Here is a 16,574-nt window from a genome sequence, read left to right as displayed (position 1 = left end):
CAGATTATATAAACACTGCGCGCACGCGCGCGTGCACATACACCACACACACACACACACACACACACACACACACACGAGTCTTCAGCAGCGATCGCTGTGTTGACACCACTTCCACTCTGTCTCCACAGATCAGTGCTTCTAACGAACCCATTTGCAGGAGGACGCGGCCCTTTCTTTTTCTGGTGAGGCTTTTGAACCTGTCGCCGAGGCAGTACCTTGGAGAGAATGTCGTGCAGTGAGACGCGAGGGATGCGGGGCGCCTGCCCCCAGTTAGATGCTCTTCAGATAACATGCAACCAAGCTCGCTGATAAAATATTTAGTGAAGACCTCTTAAACGTCACTGCGAGTACATTAAGGCACTTCAATCCGACAGCTTATGATTATTTCAAAACTTAAAAAGATCATAGGTTCTCACTGTTCTGTGCTCACCCAAGAAACCGAACCTTCCGGAGGTCGGTGGATGCGTGAGTGAGTTGCTGCTTTTCGCCCCCACTTCTCCCTCTTCCCGCCCACTTTCATCGCTGTGACTCTCAGCAGCAGTGATTTATTTACTTAGGAATTTAAAAGGTGTATGTTGGGGTGGGGGTCGCCGAGGACACACAGGACCTGCTCACAAAGGACTGGCTCAGGTGTTGTGTGCTTCTGTATTAACTGGAAAAGAGACTCTGGAACTTTTACAGGGCGAGAAGAGGCCACCAGCTCGCGCTTTGTATACTTTGCACTTGAAATCGTTACATTCAACTGAATATTTGGCTCATTCAGATCCGAAGTCTCCTAGCATCGTCAAATTCCCTCCTCCGCCCCTCAGCTCGAAAGGAGGAAGGGGGGGGGGGGTAGGAAAATGGTTAGTAAATTGCACGTCTTTGAATCTTCCTAAAGCAGTGGTCACAAAGCTTAAAGGTGACACAACAGTGCTCACGTAAAACCAACACACATTCCCCACCCCCCACCCCAAGTCAACAATAAAACCATCCCCTTCAATTTGCCATGATCATCGCGACCAGGAGCCAGGTGATTATCCTAATTAATGTCTATCTAATTAAATTACTGTCAGCAGTTAACCAATGGCAGGAGCCGTTTCATCGGCTGCACAAGCAGCAAGATCAAAAGTGAGCGAGCCTTTTCTGATTGCTGCATAGTGTCAATTGGCCAATCTCTTCTCCCAGGAGAAAAAAAAAAGTAAATCAAACCTTTGGGAAGCATTCGCTGGATGAAGTGCTTTCTGCCTAGTGAGGGGGTCTGTGGATTTCTAGTTTATGATAAATAGGACTTTAAAAATCAGGGACAGGAGGGCGAGTGTTCAGGTTCTAGAGCTATGCAGCTGGAGCACTGCCTTTCTCCTTCTATCATGCTCTCCAAGAAATTTCTCAATGTGAGCAGCAGCTACCCACATTCAGGCGGATCTGAGCTTGTCTTGCACGATCATCCCATTATCTCGACGACTGACAACCTGGAGAGAAGTTCACCTTTGAAAAAAATTACCAGGGGGATGACGAATCAGTCAGATACAGACAATTTTCCTGACTCCAAGGACTCACCAGGGGACGTCCAGAGAAGTAAACTCTCTCCTGTCTTGGAGGGGGTCTCTGAGCTTCGTCACAGTTTCGATGGCTCTGCTGCAGATCGCTACCTCCTCTCTCAGTCTAGCCAGCCACAGTCTGCGGCCACTGCTCCCAGTGCCATGTTCCCGTACCCCGGCCAGCACGGACCCGCGCACCCCGCCTTCTCCATTGGCAGCCCCAGCCGCTACATGGCCCACCACCCAGTCATCACCAACGGAGCCTACAACAGCCTCCTGTCCAACTCCTCACCGCAGGGCTACCCCGCGGCCGGCTACCCCTACCCACAGCAGTACGGCCACTCCTACCAAGGAGCCCCGTTCTACCAGTTCTCCTCCACGCAGCCCGGGCTCGTGCCCGGCAAAGCGCAGGTGTACCTGTGCAACAGGCCCCTTTGGCTGAAATTTCACCGGCACCAAACGGAGATGATCATCACCAAACAGGGAAGGTAAATGCTACGTCCTCGGCTGCCGCTACTCCTGGGGCGGCCGGGGGCAAGTTGTGACCGCCGCGGCTGCGAGGATTCGGGATCGGGAGCCGAGTGGAAGGCGCTCTGGTGCTCCCTAGAGTTGGCTGGTTTGGGAGAAGGGGGATGTGGAAGGTAGAACCACGGCGGTGATGTTGGGTGTGTGTGGGGGGTGTCCCTCTCCAGAAAGGTGGTCGGAAAGGCAGTCAGTGGGCAGAGAAAGGCAAAAGCGAGGGAGAGACAGGACCAGCGGCCGCGAGTGGGGAGGGACGCCGGGGTGCACGACAGGTGGAAATGCGGGTCGCCAGCCTTGCTCTCCACCTAGGCGGCCGTACCTGCCGGCTCCCCCACGCCGGCGCACCGGCCGGACCCCCACCCCGGGCTTCGGCCGCGCTTCTGTCCCTTCCCCACCACCCCCTTTCTAACCCTTTTTCTAACCCCGCAAACATTCGCTACCGACGCTGAGGGAACAAGTTTTGCTTTGCTATCTGGCGCCGCGCTTCTTGCTTTTAATCTTTAACATTTATGTTTTCCTCCTTGCTTTCTTTCTCCCCCCCCCCTCCTTTAATTTAAATAGGCGCATGTTTCCTTTTTTAAGTTTTAACATTTCTGGTCTCGATCCCACGGCTCATTACAATATTTTTGTGGATGTGATTTTGGCGGATCCCAATCACTGGAGGTTTCAAGGAGGCAAATGGGTTCCTTGCGGCAAAGCGGACACCAATGTGCAAGGCAAGTCCTTCCAATTAACACGTTTTCCTGACACTTACTTAGGTGAGAATGATTAATTAAAGCCTTTGTGGACTGGCTCGGGCGACTTTTAAAACGATCGGCCAATGACTTCTAAAAGGAAACGAGGGGGGACAAGGGGACAGACAGAAGGGGGAGGATTATCCAAAAGCTATTCTAATAGGATGCCCAGTTAATCGGAAGAAAGCTCGGCCTAAAAAGCCCCCGCTAATGGGCCTCTACGTGGAATGGAATAAGGTGTGTGTGTGTGTGAGTGTGTGTGTGTGTGTGTGTGTGTGTGTGTCCTACGCATCGAGGAGTTGGGACTGGGCAGTGCCCGGGGCATATGTAAACAACATATTTCTTTCTCTAGGAAATCGGGTCTATATGCATCCGGATTCCCCCAACACGGGGGCTCACTGGATGCGCCAAGAAATCTCTTTTGGAAAATTAAAACTTACAAACAACAAAGGAGCTTCAAACAACAACGGGCAGGTCAGTGGCTCAAGCGCTATTCTCTCTCTCTCTCTCTCTCTCTCTCTCACACACACACACACACACACACACACACATTCGCCCCCTCAACATTCAGTTCATTAGTTAAATCAGCATGAAAAACTGGGTACATGTTTCTTTGCTTCATTAAAAAGACTTTTACAATTATATTTTCACCCTCCAAAATGATATTAAATCATCTATAAAGTTGTTCTCCTCGCCCCCCTGCCCAGTTCGGAGTTCATGACCTAACCAAGTACAAACACTTGATTTCGAGAAGGAAACCCCCAGGATCTGCAGATTTGAAAATCTTTGTTTCTCGCTCTGGAGGAAGGACTAGGAGAAGGCCCCGAGGCTCGGGCGGTCGGGTGGGTTCTCCTCCGGCGCTCGGCGGTCCCCGCTCCCAGAGGAGCGCGGCTGGTCCGCTCCGGCTCGCGGGTCACCAGCCGGCGAGACCCGAGGCCCTGGAGCCCCGGGCGGGCCCCTGGCGGCCTCCGCAGCCCCGCGCACACCGCGTTAACGCGCCGCCCGGCGCTTCCCTCTCTCTCGGCGGGACAGATGGTGGTTCTGCAGTCCCTGCACAAGTACCAGCCCCGCCTGCATGTGGTGGAAGTGAACGAGGACGGCACGGAGGACACCAGCCAGCCCGGCCGCGTGCAGACGTTCACTTTCCCAGAAACGCAGTTCATCGCGGTCACCGCCTACCAGAACACGGACGTAAGGAGTGCGGGCTGGGGGCTGGGGGCTGGGGGCTGGGCGCGGGGCGGTGGCACCTCTTCCTCCGGCACCAACATCAGCAACAGCTGGCTCTGCTGAGCCTGTTAGACGAAGGCGTGGGGGCCTGCTGCGCACCTCCCCTAGGTACCTGGCCGGTGGAATCTACGTCTCTGTTGCGGGTCATGCTGCGGGTCATGCGGGCCACCTTTGAGGTGCTCAGGAGTTCTAGGGCCCCTTTTCTTTGGAATATTTTATTTAGTTCTCAAACTAGAACAACTTTAGATATGCTTTTTTTAAAAAAAAAAAATGCTCTCTTTCCTTTGGAAAACAAGCAGATTTTACCCTGCATTTTATTCTTGGCAATCTGTGGCATTACCTAATATATATATATATATTAAAGTCTCAGAACTGATGGCTGACTCAAACATCACTTTTGGGGAAGCAAAAGAACATACGAATTCATATATGTAAAACTACAATAAATTAAATTACTGTGGGCTATGGAATGAATTTTCTAGCTCTTGACCTCTTGAGCATTTGCAAGTTTGCAGAAACCAAAACTGATTTTAAGATGCAACTTGTCTGTTTGGTTGTGACTCAGAAGCAACCAACTTTTAAAAATATGGTGAAACGTTTAAAATAGGCAATTTTGGTGATTTAATTCAAGTACCCCTTAGAGATTTTTGTCTGAGTAAGTGTATTCATTATGTGTAACAAGCATTTTAAAAAATGTGCATTTGAACCAATTTAGAGCACATAGGAGAGCTCATTGAAAGCAGTGCTTTAGTTTTGGGCATCATTAATTTAAAGATGTTCCTCATAACTTTCATGATAATCCCCCCCCCTTTCCACCCATGCCCCCAACTTTTTGATGAAATCGTAAGCCTTAAGCCCCTATAAAAAGTGGCAGATGATATATCCTCAAACACCCAATCCTCTTGTATGGAAGGTGAGATCATATTAATCTTTTTTTTTCTCTTCCCCAGATTACACAACTGAAGATAGACCACAACCCCTTTGCAAAAGGATTTCGGGATAATTATGACACGTAAGTAATTTTACTCCTTTCTTCTCAAATAGTTGTGGAATTGGGCTTTAGGTCAAAGGTGGATTGTTCTGTGCAAGGTTTTTGGAAGCTAGAATGTGTGAAGACAAGGTTGTTTTCCAGGTTTCCCCTCTCCCTTTTGTCGACTCCCTTTCTCTCTGGCTTCGTTCTTCAGCAGTTTTGGTCAAAGGTTTCCTCCACCTATTTTTAGCCTCCTTATAAATTACAGAGTTGTTGGGGGCCTCTGAGACTGACTGGCTGGCAGGGGAAGCTGCCCTGGTTCCCGGGTGCGGGTGGAGTTGTATGTGGTGCTGCAGATGCTCAGCTCAGACTGTCTGTGTCTGAAACCTCCTGATTCTGTCTGAAAGTGCATGTGGCTCTGGCAGTTGTTACAGCCTCCTTGGCATATGTGACTTTTATTTACCCATTTTCAAGTTTTGTGTAATAGCGTTTCCTGTGCGAGTTTACTATGGACTGAATAAAAATGTGCACCCACCATAGGCAAATTCATGAGCAGAGCCACTCCAAAGTCATTTCAGGCTTTGGGAAGGATCTGGGTGCTGTTGCTGTGTGTTATTTATAAGCGTTGAGAGAAAAATATTTCCTCTTACATGTGTTTTAATGAAAAGTGTTGGTTCCCCTTTCTCCAAGCCTCCCTTACCTGTCTCCATTTCTTTTCTGCCAACATGCTGTCCTCTGGGGCAACAGCAGGTGTATACAGTGCTTTCTGTGCATGTTCTAGCATTCTTGCTCAGAGACCTGGTATAGTGCCTAAGAGTTCAGATAGTGTTACACAGCAAAATCTGATCTAGATTGTGGGGATTCCCATACCTTTTCCTGACCATAAAAGGGAAGGGTACGTACATTTTAATTTCACGGCTTGCATTAAATGCCTGGGATAGAGCTACAAAATTGAAGATGTGTTTGACTAAAAATAGATTAAATTTATAGAGAAAGAGACAAGTAGCTGCTTCTATTCCATCTCCAGGTAGATACCAACCTTCTTTTCTGTTTTTTAAAACTAACAAATTGTGCATCCTTCAAAATTAGTTCAAAGGAAGCAAGCTTCACCTATGATTACCCAGAATAAAAACTTGGCTACTCTAGTCCTCCCAGTCTAAAAAGGTGGACCCGGCACAGTGGAAAGTGTGTGGCCCAGGAGACCAGAGATATTGGAGTCTGTACTAGGGGGGTCTTGCAGATTTTGAGCTTTTAATTCTGTTGTGAACATCTGTTCCGAAGCATTTTATTTTGCACAAATCAATTCAGTGGTGGGTCGGGACCTGGATGGGCATCTAAACTGTGTCTTTTGCAGACTGTTTTTCTTTTTCTTTTAAAATATCGTGGTGGTAAACAGAAAAGACATTTGCACCTTGCTGGTTATGTTCCCTTTCTGACTCCTTCTACTTCTCTTATTTGAAACTGGACTGAAATTTCAGGAGGGAAATTCTGTGCAGTAAACAAAATGGACCTGAGCAGCTGCAGAGTAGGCTCACCTGCCCCTCCTCTGGCTGACTTCAGTCAGAAAAACCAGTTCCCTTTGATTGGTAAATCACTGTGTGCTTTTCATAAAAGGCTTCTTTACCTATACGAATGGACACTTTAGCTTTTTAGGGGTTCATGACATCTCCCTTTCCACTGTTCTGTTGGTTATTTGGGCATCGCCAACTCCTGGAGAAACAGGGAGAGCAGTAAGAGTTTAGGGGGACCAGCGGGATGCTTGGCCACTCACCAGGGAATCTCCTCCCCAAGGGCTTAAGGTCTGACAAATATGAGGCTCTCTTTCAAAACAGTCTGCTGATTAAATATTAAAACATTTAAGTGTGAGCTAAATAAAAAGAGAGGCATGTGTGTCTGTGTCTGAGAAAACACTTTTACCAATCTTGATCCAATCTCTGGTTCCCTCTCAATTCTAATGGGATTTTCTAGGCCTAGGGCCTAGAGTTAGTTTTTTATTATTTTATCTAAGGTGATTCCCAGTAACACAATTACTGTCTGGGCAGTTAGCTATAGGGCAAGTTATTCAACTTCCCCTGGCCTCACTGTTTTCATCTGTAGAGTGGGGGTAATGATGGTACCTAACTCCAAGGATTATTGTGATAGTTAAGTAAATCACCATTTGTACAGTCCTAGACAACAATGCCTGGCACATGGTCAAGTTGCATAAGGGTTAGCCATTATTAGTGGAAGATTGCTTGGAGGAAGTGGACAACTGTCCTCTAAGAGTTTGCCCCAAAGTACTTAAAAAAACAAAACAAAACAAAACAAAACAAACCAACAAGGGAATCCAAAACTGGGCAGAGAAGGCCAGAGTAAAGAATACTTTTTCTTTGTAAAAGAATTTATTTGTTGTTGACTTTGTTTCCAAATAGTCATTCTTGTTTGTACCGGTAGAGGTGGGGACTAAAGGGTCACACACGAGAAACAAGACAGTCAGTACTCTGGACGCTTCCAGCAGCCACCCTCGGGTCTCAGGCGGCTGGTGGAGGCCAGATTTTAATGGTTGCTACTGGGACGGCCAGCAGGTGTGTCAATAGGAAGAAAGCGGTTTTAAAAGGGCGGAGGCGTGGGTCTCCTGGATAGAAATTTGGTTCAGGAACTCTCTCCGCAGAGGAAAGGCCCACTGGGCAAATAACACCTTAGTCCCCCGGGTAACCTGCCGTAATGTGTACACGGATTGGAGATGCGGGATGGGAGTCCGCTGCTGTGCTCCTCTCTTGGTTCCCTGTACACTTGGCGAGTGTGAGAGCCGGGGACAAGGAAAGCCTTCCTCTAGATCTGCATCATTTCGGGGCAAATGGCTCCCTTTTTAATTCCATGATTTATTTGGGAGAGCCTACAGGTCTGTGGCCTTTTGCCTCCATCCTGGACGGCCAGTTTCAGATGGAGTGTGCGGGGCTGGGCGAAACGTGGCGTCCTTTCCTTCCGTCCCCCGCAGGGACCTCCGCGCCACCCCGGGTTCTCTCTCTCTCCTTCCCTCGCAGGATCTACACGGGCTGCGACATGGACCGCCTGACCCCCTCGCCCAACGACTCCCCGCGCTCGCAGATCGTGCCCGGGGCGCGCTACGCCATGGCCGGCTCCTTCCTGCAGGACCAGTTCGTCAGCAACTACGCCAAGGCCCGCTTCCACCCGGGCGCGGGCGCGGGCCCCGGGCCGGGCACGGACCGCAGCGTGCCGCACACCAACGGGCTGCTGTCGCCCCAGCAGGCCGAGGACCCGGGCGCGCCGTCGCCGCAGCGCTGGTTCGTGACGCCGGCCAACAACCGGCTGGACTTCGCCGCCTCGGCCTACGACACGGCCACGGACTTCGCGGGCAACGCGGCCACGCTGCTCTCGTACGCGGCGGCCGGCGTGAAGGCGCTGCCCCTGCAGGCGGCCGGCTGCACGGGCCGCCCGCTCGGCTACTACGCCGACCCGTCGGGCTGGGGCGCGCGCAGCCCCCCGCAGTACTGCGGCGCCAAGTCGGGCTCGGTGCTGCCCTGCTGGCCCAACAGCGCCGCGGCCGCCGCGCGCATGGCCGGCGCCAACCCCTACCTGGGCGAGGAGGCCGAGGGCCTGGCGGCCGAGCGCTCGCCGCTGCCGCCCGGCGCCGCCGAGGACGCCAAACCCAAGGACCTGTCCGACTCCAGCTGGATCGAGACGCCCTCCTCCATCAAATCCATCGACTCGAGCGACTCGGGGATTTACGAGCAGGCCAAGCGCAGGCGGATCTCGCCCGCCGACACGCCGGCGTCCGAGAGCTCGTCGCCGCTCAAGAGCGAGGTGCTGGCCCAGCGGGACTGCGAGAAGAACTGCGCCAAGGACCTGGGCAGCTACTACGGCTTCTACTCGCACAGCTAGGCCGGCCCTGCCCGCCCGGCCCCGCGCCCCCGGCGGCCCGGGCGCCGCCAGCCCCTCCCGGCTCGGCCCAGCGCCTCCTCCCCGCCCCCACCCTGCGCACCCCCTCGTGTCAGTGGACCCGCGATGACCGCCCGCAGCGGATGTGACTGTAACCCGTGTTGGCACAGCAGTCTCTGCAGTTACCGCACCGACCTTCCACTTTGCTGTAAACCGTTTGGTTTTCCTACTTCCTCTCCTTCTGTGAAGTTATACTCCACACACACTTCTCTCCCAACCCCCCCCCCTTGTCTTTTCCTCGCCCCCTCCTTCTAGTTCTTGTCATGCAACTCTTCACCTTTGGGAGACCTGGGGCAGCCTGTCAGGCAGCAGCGATGCCGACCCGGCGGTCTCGGCCTCCCCATGAACCCTAGGATGTTGACTCTGAACCTGGATCCACCCAGCGCGTCCTTTCTTATCCCCGAATGGATGGATGGATGGATGGTAGGGATGTTAATACTTTCAGTGGAACAAAGCCTGTGAAATGACTGTATATAGTGTTAATTTACTGTAATGAATGGCTAGTTTTTATTCTCATCGTCAAGGCACAAAACCAGTTCCTGCTTAACCTTTTCATTCATTTCTTTGCCTTTTTCTCCACCCACCTCCCCCCTTTTATTTATTTTTTTTCTCGAGAGATAATTAACAATATCCTAAGAGGCTCTGGAAACCTGAAATACTTGATAGACAGAATGACGAGTTTCTCACTTCTCCTCAATCCATTGCATGAAGTAATTGCTCCATGCCCTCATGCACACCAGTAGCTACGGAGAACCTGAGCAGACACCTGAGAAGGACAGGTGTCTGTTCCTAGGCAAGTCCGTTAAGCGGCATGAAGCCTGCAAAGCAAAGTTCACTGGAATTGTATGTTTCCCCCTCCTTCCTTCTAAATAGAATAGCTCAACATAGCAATATTATTTTGCCTTATTTGTTTTTCCCCAAAGTGCCAAATTCATGACTGGTCTGTGCAGGTGCCAAATATGCTGACAAACTGTTTCTGAATATCTTTTCAGCACCCCCCTCCACCTTTATATGCTGTAAATCTTTGTAATGACGATTCCCCTAATCATATAGATGACTGAATTGTTGGTAACTATAGTGTAGTCTAGTGAAGATGAATTGTGAGTTGTATATTTTACTGCATTTTAGTTTTGAAAATGATTCCCCCACTACCTAGAAACAGCTGCAATTTGACTTTCTTGGGAAAACTCTAGCATTAATGCAAGTAAGACTGATTCTCTCCCCTCTAAGTCTTGTTATATTTGATAAGAAACATTTATCTCCCTGGAAATAGATTAGTAGGATTTCTAATGTTGTGTAGCAAGCCTATACTTTTTTTTGTATTTTAAAATTAATGTGAAATATGCATCATACACAATATTCAATCTAGATTCCAGTCCATGGGGGGATTTTTCCTAATAGGAATTCAGGGTCTAAACGTGTGTATACTTTGGCTCTCCTGTAAATCCAATGTTGTGATTTTTATATTTGTTTCGTTTTGTCTGTGAACTGAATAATTTATACAAGTACACACTCCATTGAGAAATGTTTTGTTTTTTGCTCGTTTGTATCGTCTGTGTACAACAAGTAAAATAAATCTGGTAAAACACTATGGTGTTTGAAAGCAGTTTACAGTTTGAGAATAATTTAATTATTATAGGCAGTAACTTTTAAGGGTTAAGGAAGAATGACCTGTCCCCACCCCAGTATGGGGCAGTCTGTTCGATGGGAACCACCTCCCATTCCCCTCTTAAATTTGTTGTATAGCATTGCCAGTGAATCCCTTTTCCTTCTTATTTACAGTTACTTGGCTCCCTGAGTCATTTCACTTCGTTGCACTCATTTCCCGCCCCCCCCCCCCCCGGAAAATGTATTCACTTCATCATATGTCTGATCCTAGAAGTTGGAAATAATTCAAGCAGGAAAACGGAGGGTCTTTAATAAGGAGTTAAAAATTTCTTTAAATTTTACAAAGTAAGGTGTGAGGCTTTGAGTAAGAGCAGGGTGTAATTTAAATGCATGTCAAATTAGGCTGTTGACCGAAGCATTAGGCAGAAGTCGAAAATTGTCTTTAAATACGAGGCCTTGGACACCAGTGTCGAATCTGTACATGCAAACACAGAATGAATGGCCTACATTCCTTTAATGGATGGCTTGGGGGTTGGGAGGTGTTTGGGGTTGGAGCGGGGGTGACCAACTTGTGAAAGGTCAAGTTTTTTTAACCACGGAACTTAAAACTTGATTTGGGACGTATTGGGGAGCACTGCTCCATCCTTTCTCCAGTGGAATCCATGCCTAAGCCAGATCCCCATCCCTGGAGAACAAATGCAGAAGTGTGGATATTCCAGCTTGGGGAGAGGGTCGCTGCGTCTTAGTCTAGGGGTCCGCACAGCTCTGCCTTTACCTCGTGGAGAAGCGGTTTTTGTATTTGCCTCCAGAGGAAGGAGATCCAGGAAAGAGGTGGAAAATGGCTCAACATTCTTGCTTAGTCGGGGCCAGTTTCAGGTTACAGGACTACGTTTACCTTCACCTAGAGATCGTCCTGTCTCATTTTCACTATTTGTCATGCAAAGAAGGCTTCAAAGTTCCAGTGGAAATGAAAATTAGAGTGGGGAGCGAAACCGATTTGCCTTCCCTGGACAGTTTCGCCACTAGACGGCGTTCCGCGGAGTGCTGTCTGCTATCTAGAAACGCGACGACTGATTTTCCTTTGTGCTTTTCTCCCTTCCCACACCTAAGAACCAAACAGGAGGACGGAAAGTATAAAGCGTGGCTAGTGGGTGAAGCCGGGCAGTGTGTTCTTGTGATCCCCCCACTGGGGCTGCGCTCCTGCGACCTGGGGCCCAGGGGGCGCACGTGCGGTGGGGAGGGCGCCTGGGCCCAGGCCCGAGCGCGTGGGGCGCGTGGGAGCCGCAGCGCGGCCTGGCCCGCCGCCCCCGGACCACCGGCACCGCGAGCAAAGGAGCCGGTGTCCTGAGCGCAAGGGAAGCTCTTAGGAGCCGAGCATAGATTTCACAGGCACGTAGTGACTTGTCCTTGAAGGACGCAGTTGAGCTGCTATTAGGAAGCACTTGAAAAATGAGGGAGGTCGTCTCCCTATCAGCTCTGCCACCATCTGCTGTGCGGACTGAGTCGGCACGAGGTAAATTTGCAGCTCCTCGCTCCTCTCGGAGGCAGTGTGCTTGCTGGTCCCTTTCAAGCATGGTCATGTCTTTCTCTCCGCTCCCAAGAAGCCTGGGGTATCTGGTGAAGCGACACTGTCCATGCGTCTGCGAGGCTGCTGCTGTGCCCACGCGGTCCGAGTTTGGATTTGGGAGGCCGCGGGGGATCAGTACGCGCCCGGGTTAGATTTCGGGTCGCCTTTCCATCTCCGGGAGGGTAGGGGTCAGAGTGAGGACGGAGAGGGATGGCGATTCCTCCCCCGCTATCTGCAGAGTTTCCTAGTTTTCCAAAAGCAGCGTATTTTCAAAAAAGAGGAAAGCAAAAGAAAGGGACGTGCGGCTAGCACTCCATTCTGGCTCAGCCTTCCCGCTACTCCCAGTCTGCGCCATCTTAACTCACTCCCAGCCGCCCGCTGGAGGCCAAGCGCGCAGGGGAGGTGCGGCCCCCGCCGAGGGTGCGCCCCTAACCCGGTTCTTAACCTGCGAGCGGACGCCGCGGTCGTTGTACACCGGGGGCGGGAGCCCAGCGCCCCGCGGTCTGGGCTGCGGCCCGGGCGGCAGGTCGGTCCTGCTCCCGCGGGCGAGGCCGCAGCGTGGCTCGGCCCAGCGCCGTCGGGCGCACGGGGTGCCAGGTGGGCGGGCAAGGGCGTCTGCAGGGGATCGTCCGTTCCCAAGCCGCCGAGCCAGGGCCATGGCCATCCGGCTTCGCGTTGCGCGCGCGGGCGGCTGCGCTTGGCTCTTCGGGCCGTGCGTCCAGCCGGGAGTCCAGGTTAGGGGTCTGGACAGGGAATTCGGGCCGGGGTCCCGGCGGCGGGTCTAGACCGCGAGCCCAGGTCCAGGCCCTGGACCGGGTCCGGAGTCCAGGCCGCTCTAGGCCCGCGGAGCCCGGGGGGAGCCCGGGGGGAGCCCGGGGGAGCCAGGCCCTTGGCCTTGGGTCTGGCCCGAGGGCGCGCCCTTCTCGCAGGGAGGCGCGCGGGGCAGTGGACTAGGGTTGTGGGCGGGAAAGCCGGCTGGGCCTAGCAGATATGTGCCCAACTGTTTGTTTCAAAATTCTAGTTGTTTCTGCCTCCTGAGCACCGACTTACAGCACCCGAGCGCTTACAATGCAGTCATTTAGGGCGTAGAGAGAACTTTCTGAACCCCGTCACCTCCTGCAGTTACCTATTCTCATAAATCCCACTGCGAAAACGCTCCGTGATCCACCTTCTTTTGTGATGTTAAGTATTTCTCTTTTTGGCACCGAAGCTTTCAAGGATGTTCTGCTTTCTGTTTAGGGTGCAGGCCAGGAGCAAAGGCCTTGTTGAATACAGGCCATTTATCTTAACAGGAGAATGAAGAATATCTCTGGCGACATTTGGGCAACGTGTGTGTGGTCGTAGGTGACTTATAAAATGCTCAGCCTGTCCTCGGGGCAGCATCTCTTTCTTGTGTATATCATCATATCGTGTAGGCATGTTAGCCATGGGGGTAGGAAAAAGCACACAAAGTTTACGATCCTGTGTGAAAACAAACCAGTCTAGATCCCCCCAGAGGAAACAGCAACAATTATTATTTTCAGACAAACTTACTTAAGAAGTTAGCAACTTTAAATACTAGTGATACACATTCAGTTTTCACAATATTTAATTTACTCTGATTCTAGGTGGGCAATTGCTCTATGAGTTTTACTGTTTGAAGGAGTAAATTTTTGATTCTTAATAAATTTGCTTGAAAAAAAAGAAAGTACATTTTTGGTCTAACATCAGTAAAAATCAATCTTTTAAAAGTTAGGGGAGACTTTTTAAGCACATTAAATGTATATGATTTGTTGAAGTTACAATCAGATCTTCTTTTGCCAGAACAGCAAGGTAAAATAAGAGTCAGGGACGATGGGGACAAACTAGGCAAGTTGTAAGGCATTATATTGGGTTTAATTCGGTGGCTTTGAGATTTGTGTATCTCCCTGGTTCCTGTCTCCAGGTTGTAAGTCAGGCTGCAACGTATTTAAAAATATATTCACTTGAAAGAAAACCCCACTGCTTTCACAATAAAGTAAACTTGATGGTGTCTAAGACTCAGGTCTCATCTGAGCTGATTATATCCGCCTTGCATGTATTTTACACCCACAGTATGGTTTGCGGTGGTGTTCAAGGCATGGCGTGAAAAATTTGATTTGAATAGTTCCATTAAAGCAATGAAAAAATAAAACCATGGCTTAATAGGCTTTCTAGTGATAGCCCCCCCTCTTACTATGCTAACTCTGAAATAAATATGTAATCTAGTATTAGGAACATGGCATTTAGAAGACCCTTGCTGGTAATATTTAATTTAATAAACACACTAACTGTGACATTCTTAATGCGGTGAAGCTTGTACCACAAGCTGATTCTTTCAGGTAGTTTGACCTATTACTTATCACTAGATTCCTTATAAACATATCCTGTGCTTTATAACTTGAATTTTACATTAAAATTATTTTGGCTTTCAACTCTGCATGACATGGCACTCCCTTTATATACAAAGCATTTACATTTAGGTGTCTTGGCACACTTTTTATGAAGAGGAAGAGGGAATTTAAGAGAAGAGAGCATCCCTAGGGATAGGCCTCTGGTCATTTTAGCCAATATAGTTATTTTGTTCCAATACTAGTAGGAAAAAGGAAGAATAGAACTTAACTTTAAATTTTGGGGCAAGGGTTATATGTATTTAGTATATATGTTTATGTATATATAAAATATGTTTATATGTAACATTTTATATATACATATTATTATACTAAGTTTTTATATATATATTTTTAATATGTTCTTATTGATTTCAGAGAGGGAGAGAGAGATGGAAACATCAATGATGAGAGAATCGTTGATCGGTGGCCTCCTGTACGCCTCCTACTGGGATCGAGCCACAACTTTGGGCATGTGCCTTGACAGGGAATGGAACCATGATCTCCTGGTTCAAAGGTCGACGCTCAGAGTTTTAAGGAGTGGCAAGTTAATTGAACTTTCTAATTGAACAAAATAAATACTGCTTCTATTAGGTTTCATGCTCATATTAAGTTTATTTAGCTTTTTGGTTTAGTACATATCTTCATGTTAGCAGAAATGTCCTGTATGGGAAAAAGCCTTTTCATTATAATCTTATTTCAGGTTCCTAGAAACAGAAAAAAGTCAACAATGTTCTCAAACCACAGGATCTTCCTTGCTCACATTTCAACTTTTCCAAGATGTATTTGTCTTTTGTTTTGTCATTCCTTGTGTGAAAGGAAAGGCATTTTTCAATCTTAGGATAATTCAGAAGCAATTTTTTGGTTCTCAGTTAATTCAGTTTCATCTTAAAAGTTCAAATTTAGCAAAGCACATGTTCCCTTGTTCATGCCAAGTGTGATAAAAACTAGTCGAAAAATAAAACCATTGCAAACAAGTAGAGCACTGCACTTCACTGCATGCTGTACAGGCCGCAGCCCTTCTAGGTCTGATGCCACTGTCTGCTGGGCTGCCACTTGTGGGCACAAGTAAGGCTGCCTTTGAAAGTTGATAGAAGGCGCTACTGTTTCAGATACGTGTTTGCATTGAGTATATGTTTTAAGTGTCCTCTTTGAATAGTGACATGCACACCCGTGAACGGTCACACATTTGCTGTCTCCTGTCAATAAAAGGTTATTCTCTTTAGGCTCCAGGATATGGATGTGTTCTCCGTCTGCCTTAGGAAATATTTCCTTTGACTGTATCTAAAGACATGAATTAGCAAAAGCATCTCTCCCTTTTTGTCAAATTATAGGCTTCTTTGTGGAATTATAACTTTAATAGAAAATTCAAGTTATAAATTAATAGTTTAATCTTGGTATTAACAATACTAAGCTATCATATATATAAAGTTTAACTTGAACTTTGAGGAATACAATACGCATACATGTTGTATAGGTTCAGTTTAGGCCATCTGCCATCAACAGTGACATTTTTATGATAACTTTTCAGTTATATAGATTTTTATTAATTTGAATGTCTTGCTCAATTGGGAATCTACTAAAGGCCAAACCATTATTTCTAATTTAAAAAAAGGTTTCAAAGGTGTTTAGTACTTTTATAACCTGATGTGTATTTTTAATTAAAAATTTATAATTTTGGATATATTTTTACTACTCAGCACCTACCTTTGAGGAAACAAGCTCTAATGAGGACATCCTTTCACAGTTTACTTACCGTGGAATGCTTCATATTTTGTTCACATAAAATTATTTTTCCCCCTACGTGTCTTCATTTGCAGTATATTTAAAAAATTTGACTGTGTTCTAAATACTCCTTAGAGCTCACTCACCTTTGGGATTCACCCTCTTAATTTATGCTCACATTCTGCTTTGTTCCTGTGGAGAAAGTCAAAGAAACATACTGACTTCCCCCTCAACAAATTTGTTCTTTCCTCCTCCAGCTCTGCTGTCTCCCTGACATTTTGCCCTTGTTGACTCTCTTGCAAACAACTTAAAAAAACCCCCACTTAATCATTTTCCTCATGCTATCTTCCTGAAACTGAGTCTTTATAAGAT

The 16,574-nt window shown here is 48.3% G+C and overlaps 1 protein-coding gene across 1 annotated transcript; it reads left to right on the top strand.

Annotated features, from left to right (window-relative positions):
• Positions 1 to 1,164: 1,164 nt before the first annotated feature.
• On the top strand, positions 1,165 to 10,500 carry TBR1 (T-box brain transcription factor 1). Its single transcript, XM_070423440.1, has 6 exons — positions 1,165 to 2,011; positions 2,607 to 2,761; positions 3,132 to 3,253; positions 3,812 to 3,970; positions 4,957 to 5,018; positions 8,000 to 10,500. The coding sequence occupies exons 1-6, from the start codon at positions 1,320 to 1,322 to the stop codon at positions 8,856 to 8,858; spliced, it is 2,049 nt and encodes a 682-aa protein (XP_070279541.1). The 5' UTR covers positions 1,165 to 1,319; the 3' UTR covers positions 8,859 to 10,500.
• Positions 10,501 to 16,574: the final 6,074 nt, after the last annotated feature.

Source organism: Myotis yumanensis, unplaced genomic scaffold (genome assembly GCF_028538775.1).
Source record: "Myotis yumanensis isolate MYYU_CA2020_CCGP unplaced genomic scaffold, mMyoYum1.0.hap1 SCAF_8, whole genome shotgun sequence".
Classification (NCBI taxonomy): domain Eukaryota; kingdom Metazoa; phylum Chordata; class Mammalia; order Chiroptera; family Vespertilionidae; genus Myotis; species Myotis yumanensis.
The sequence above is the reverse complement of the archived record's forward strand: the minus strand, read 5'-3'. Positions and strand labels throughout refer to the sequence as shown.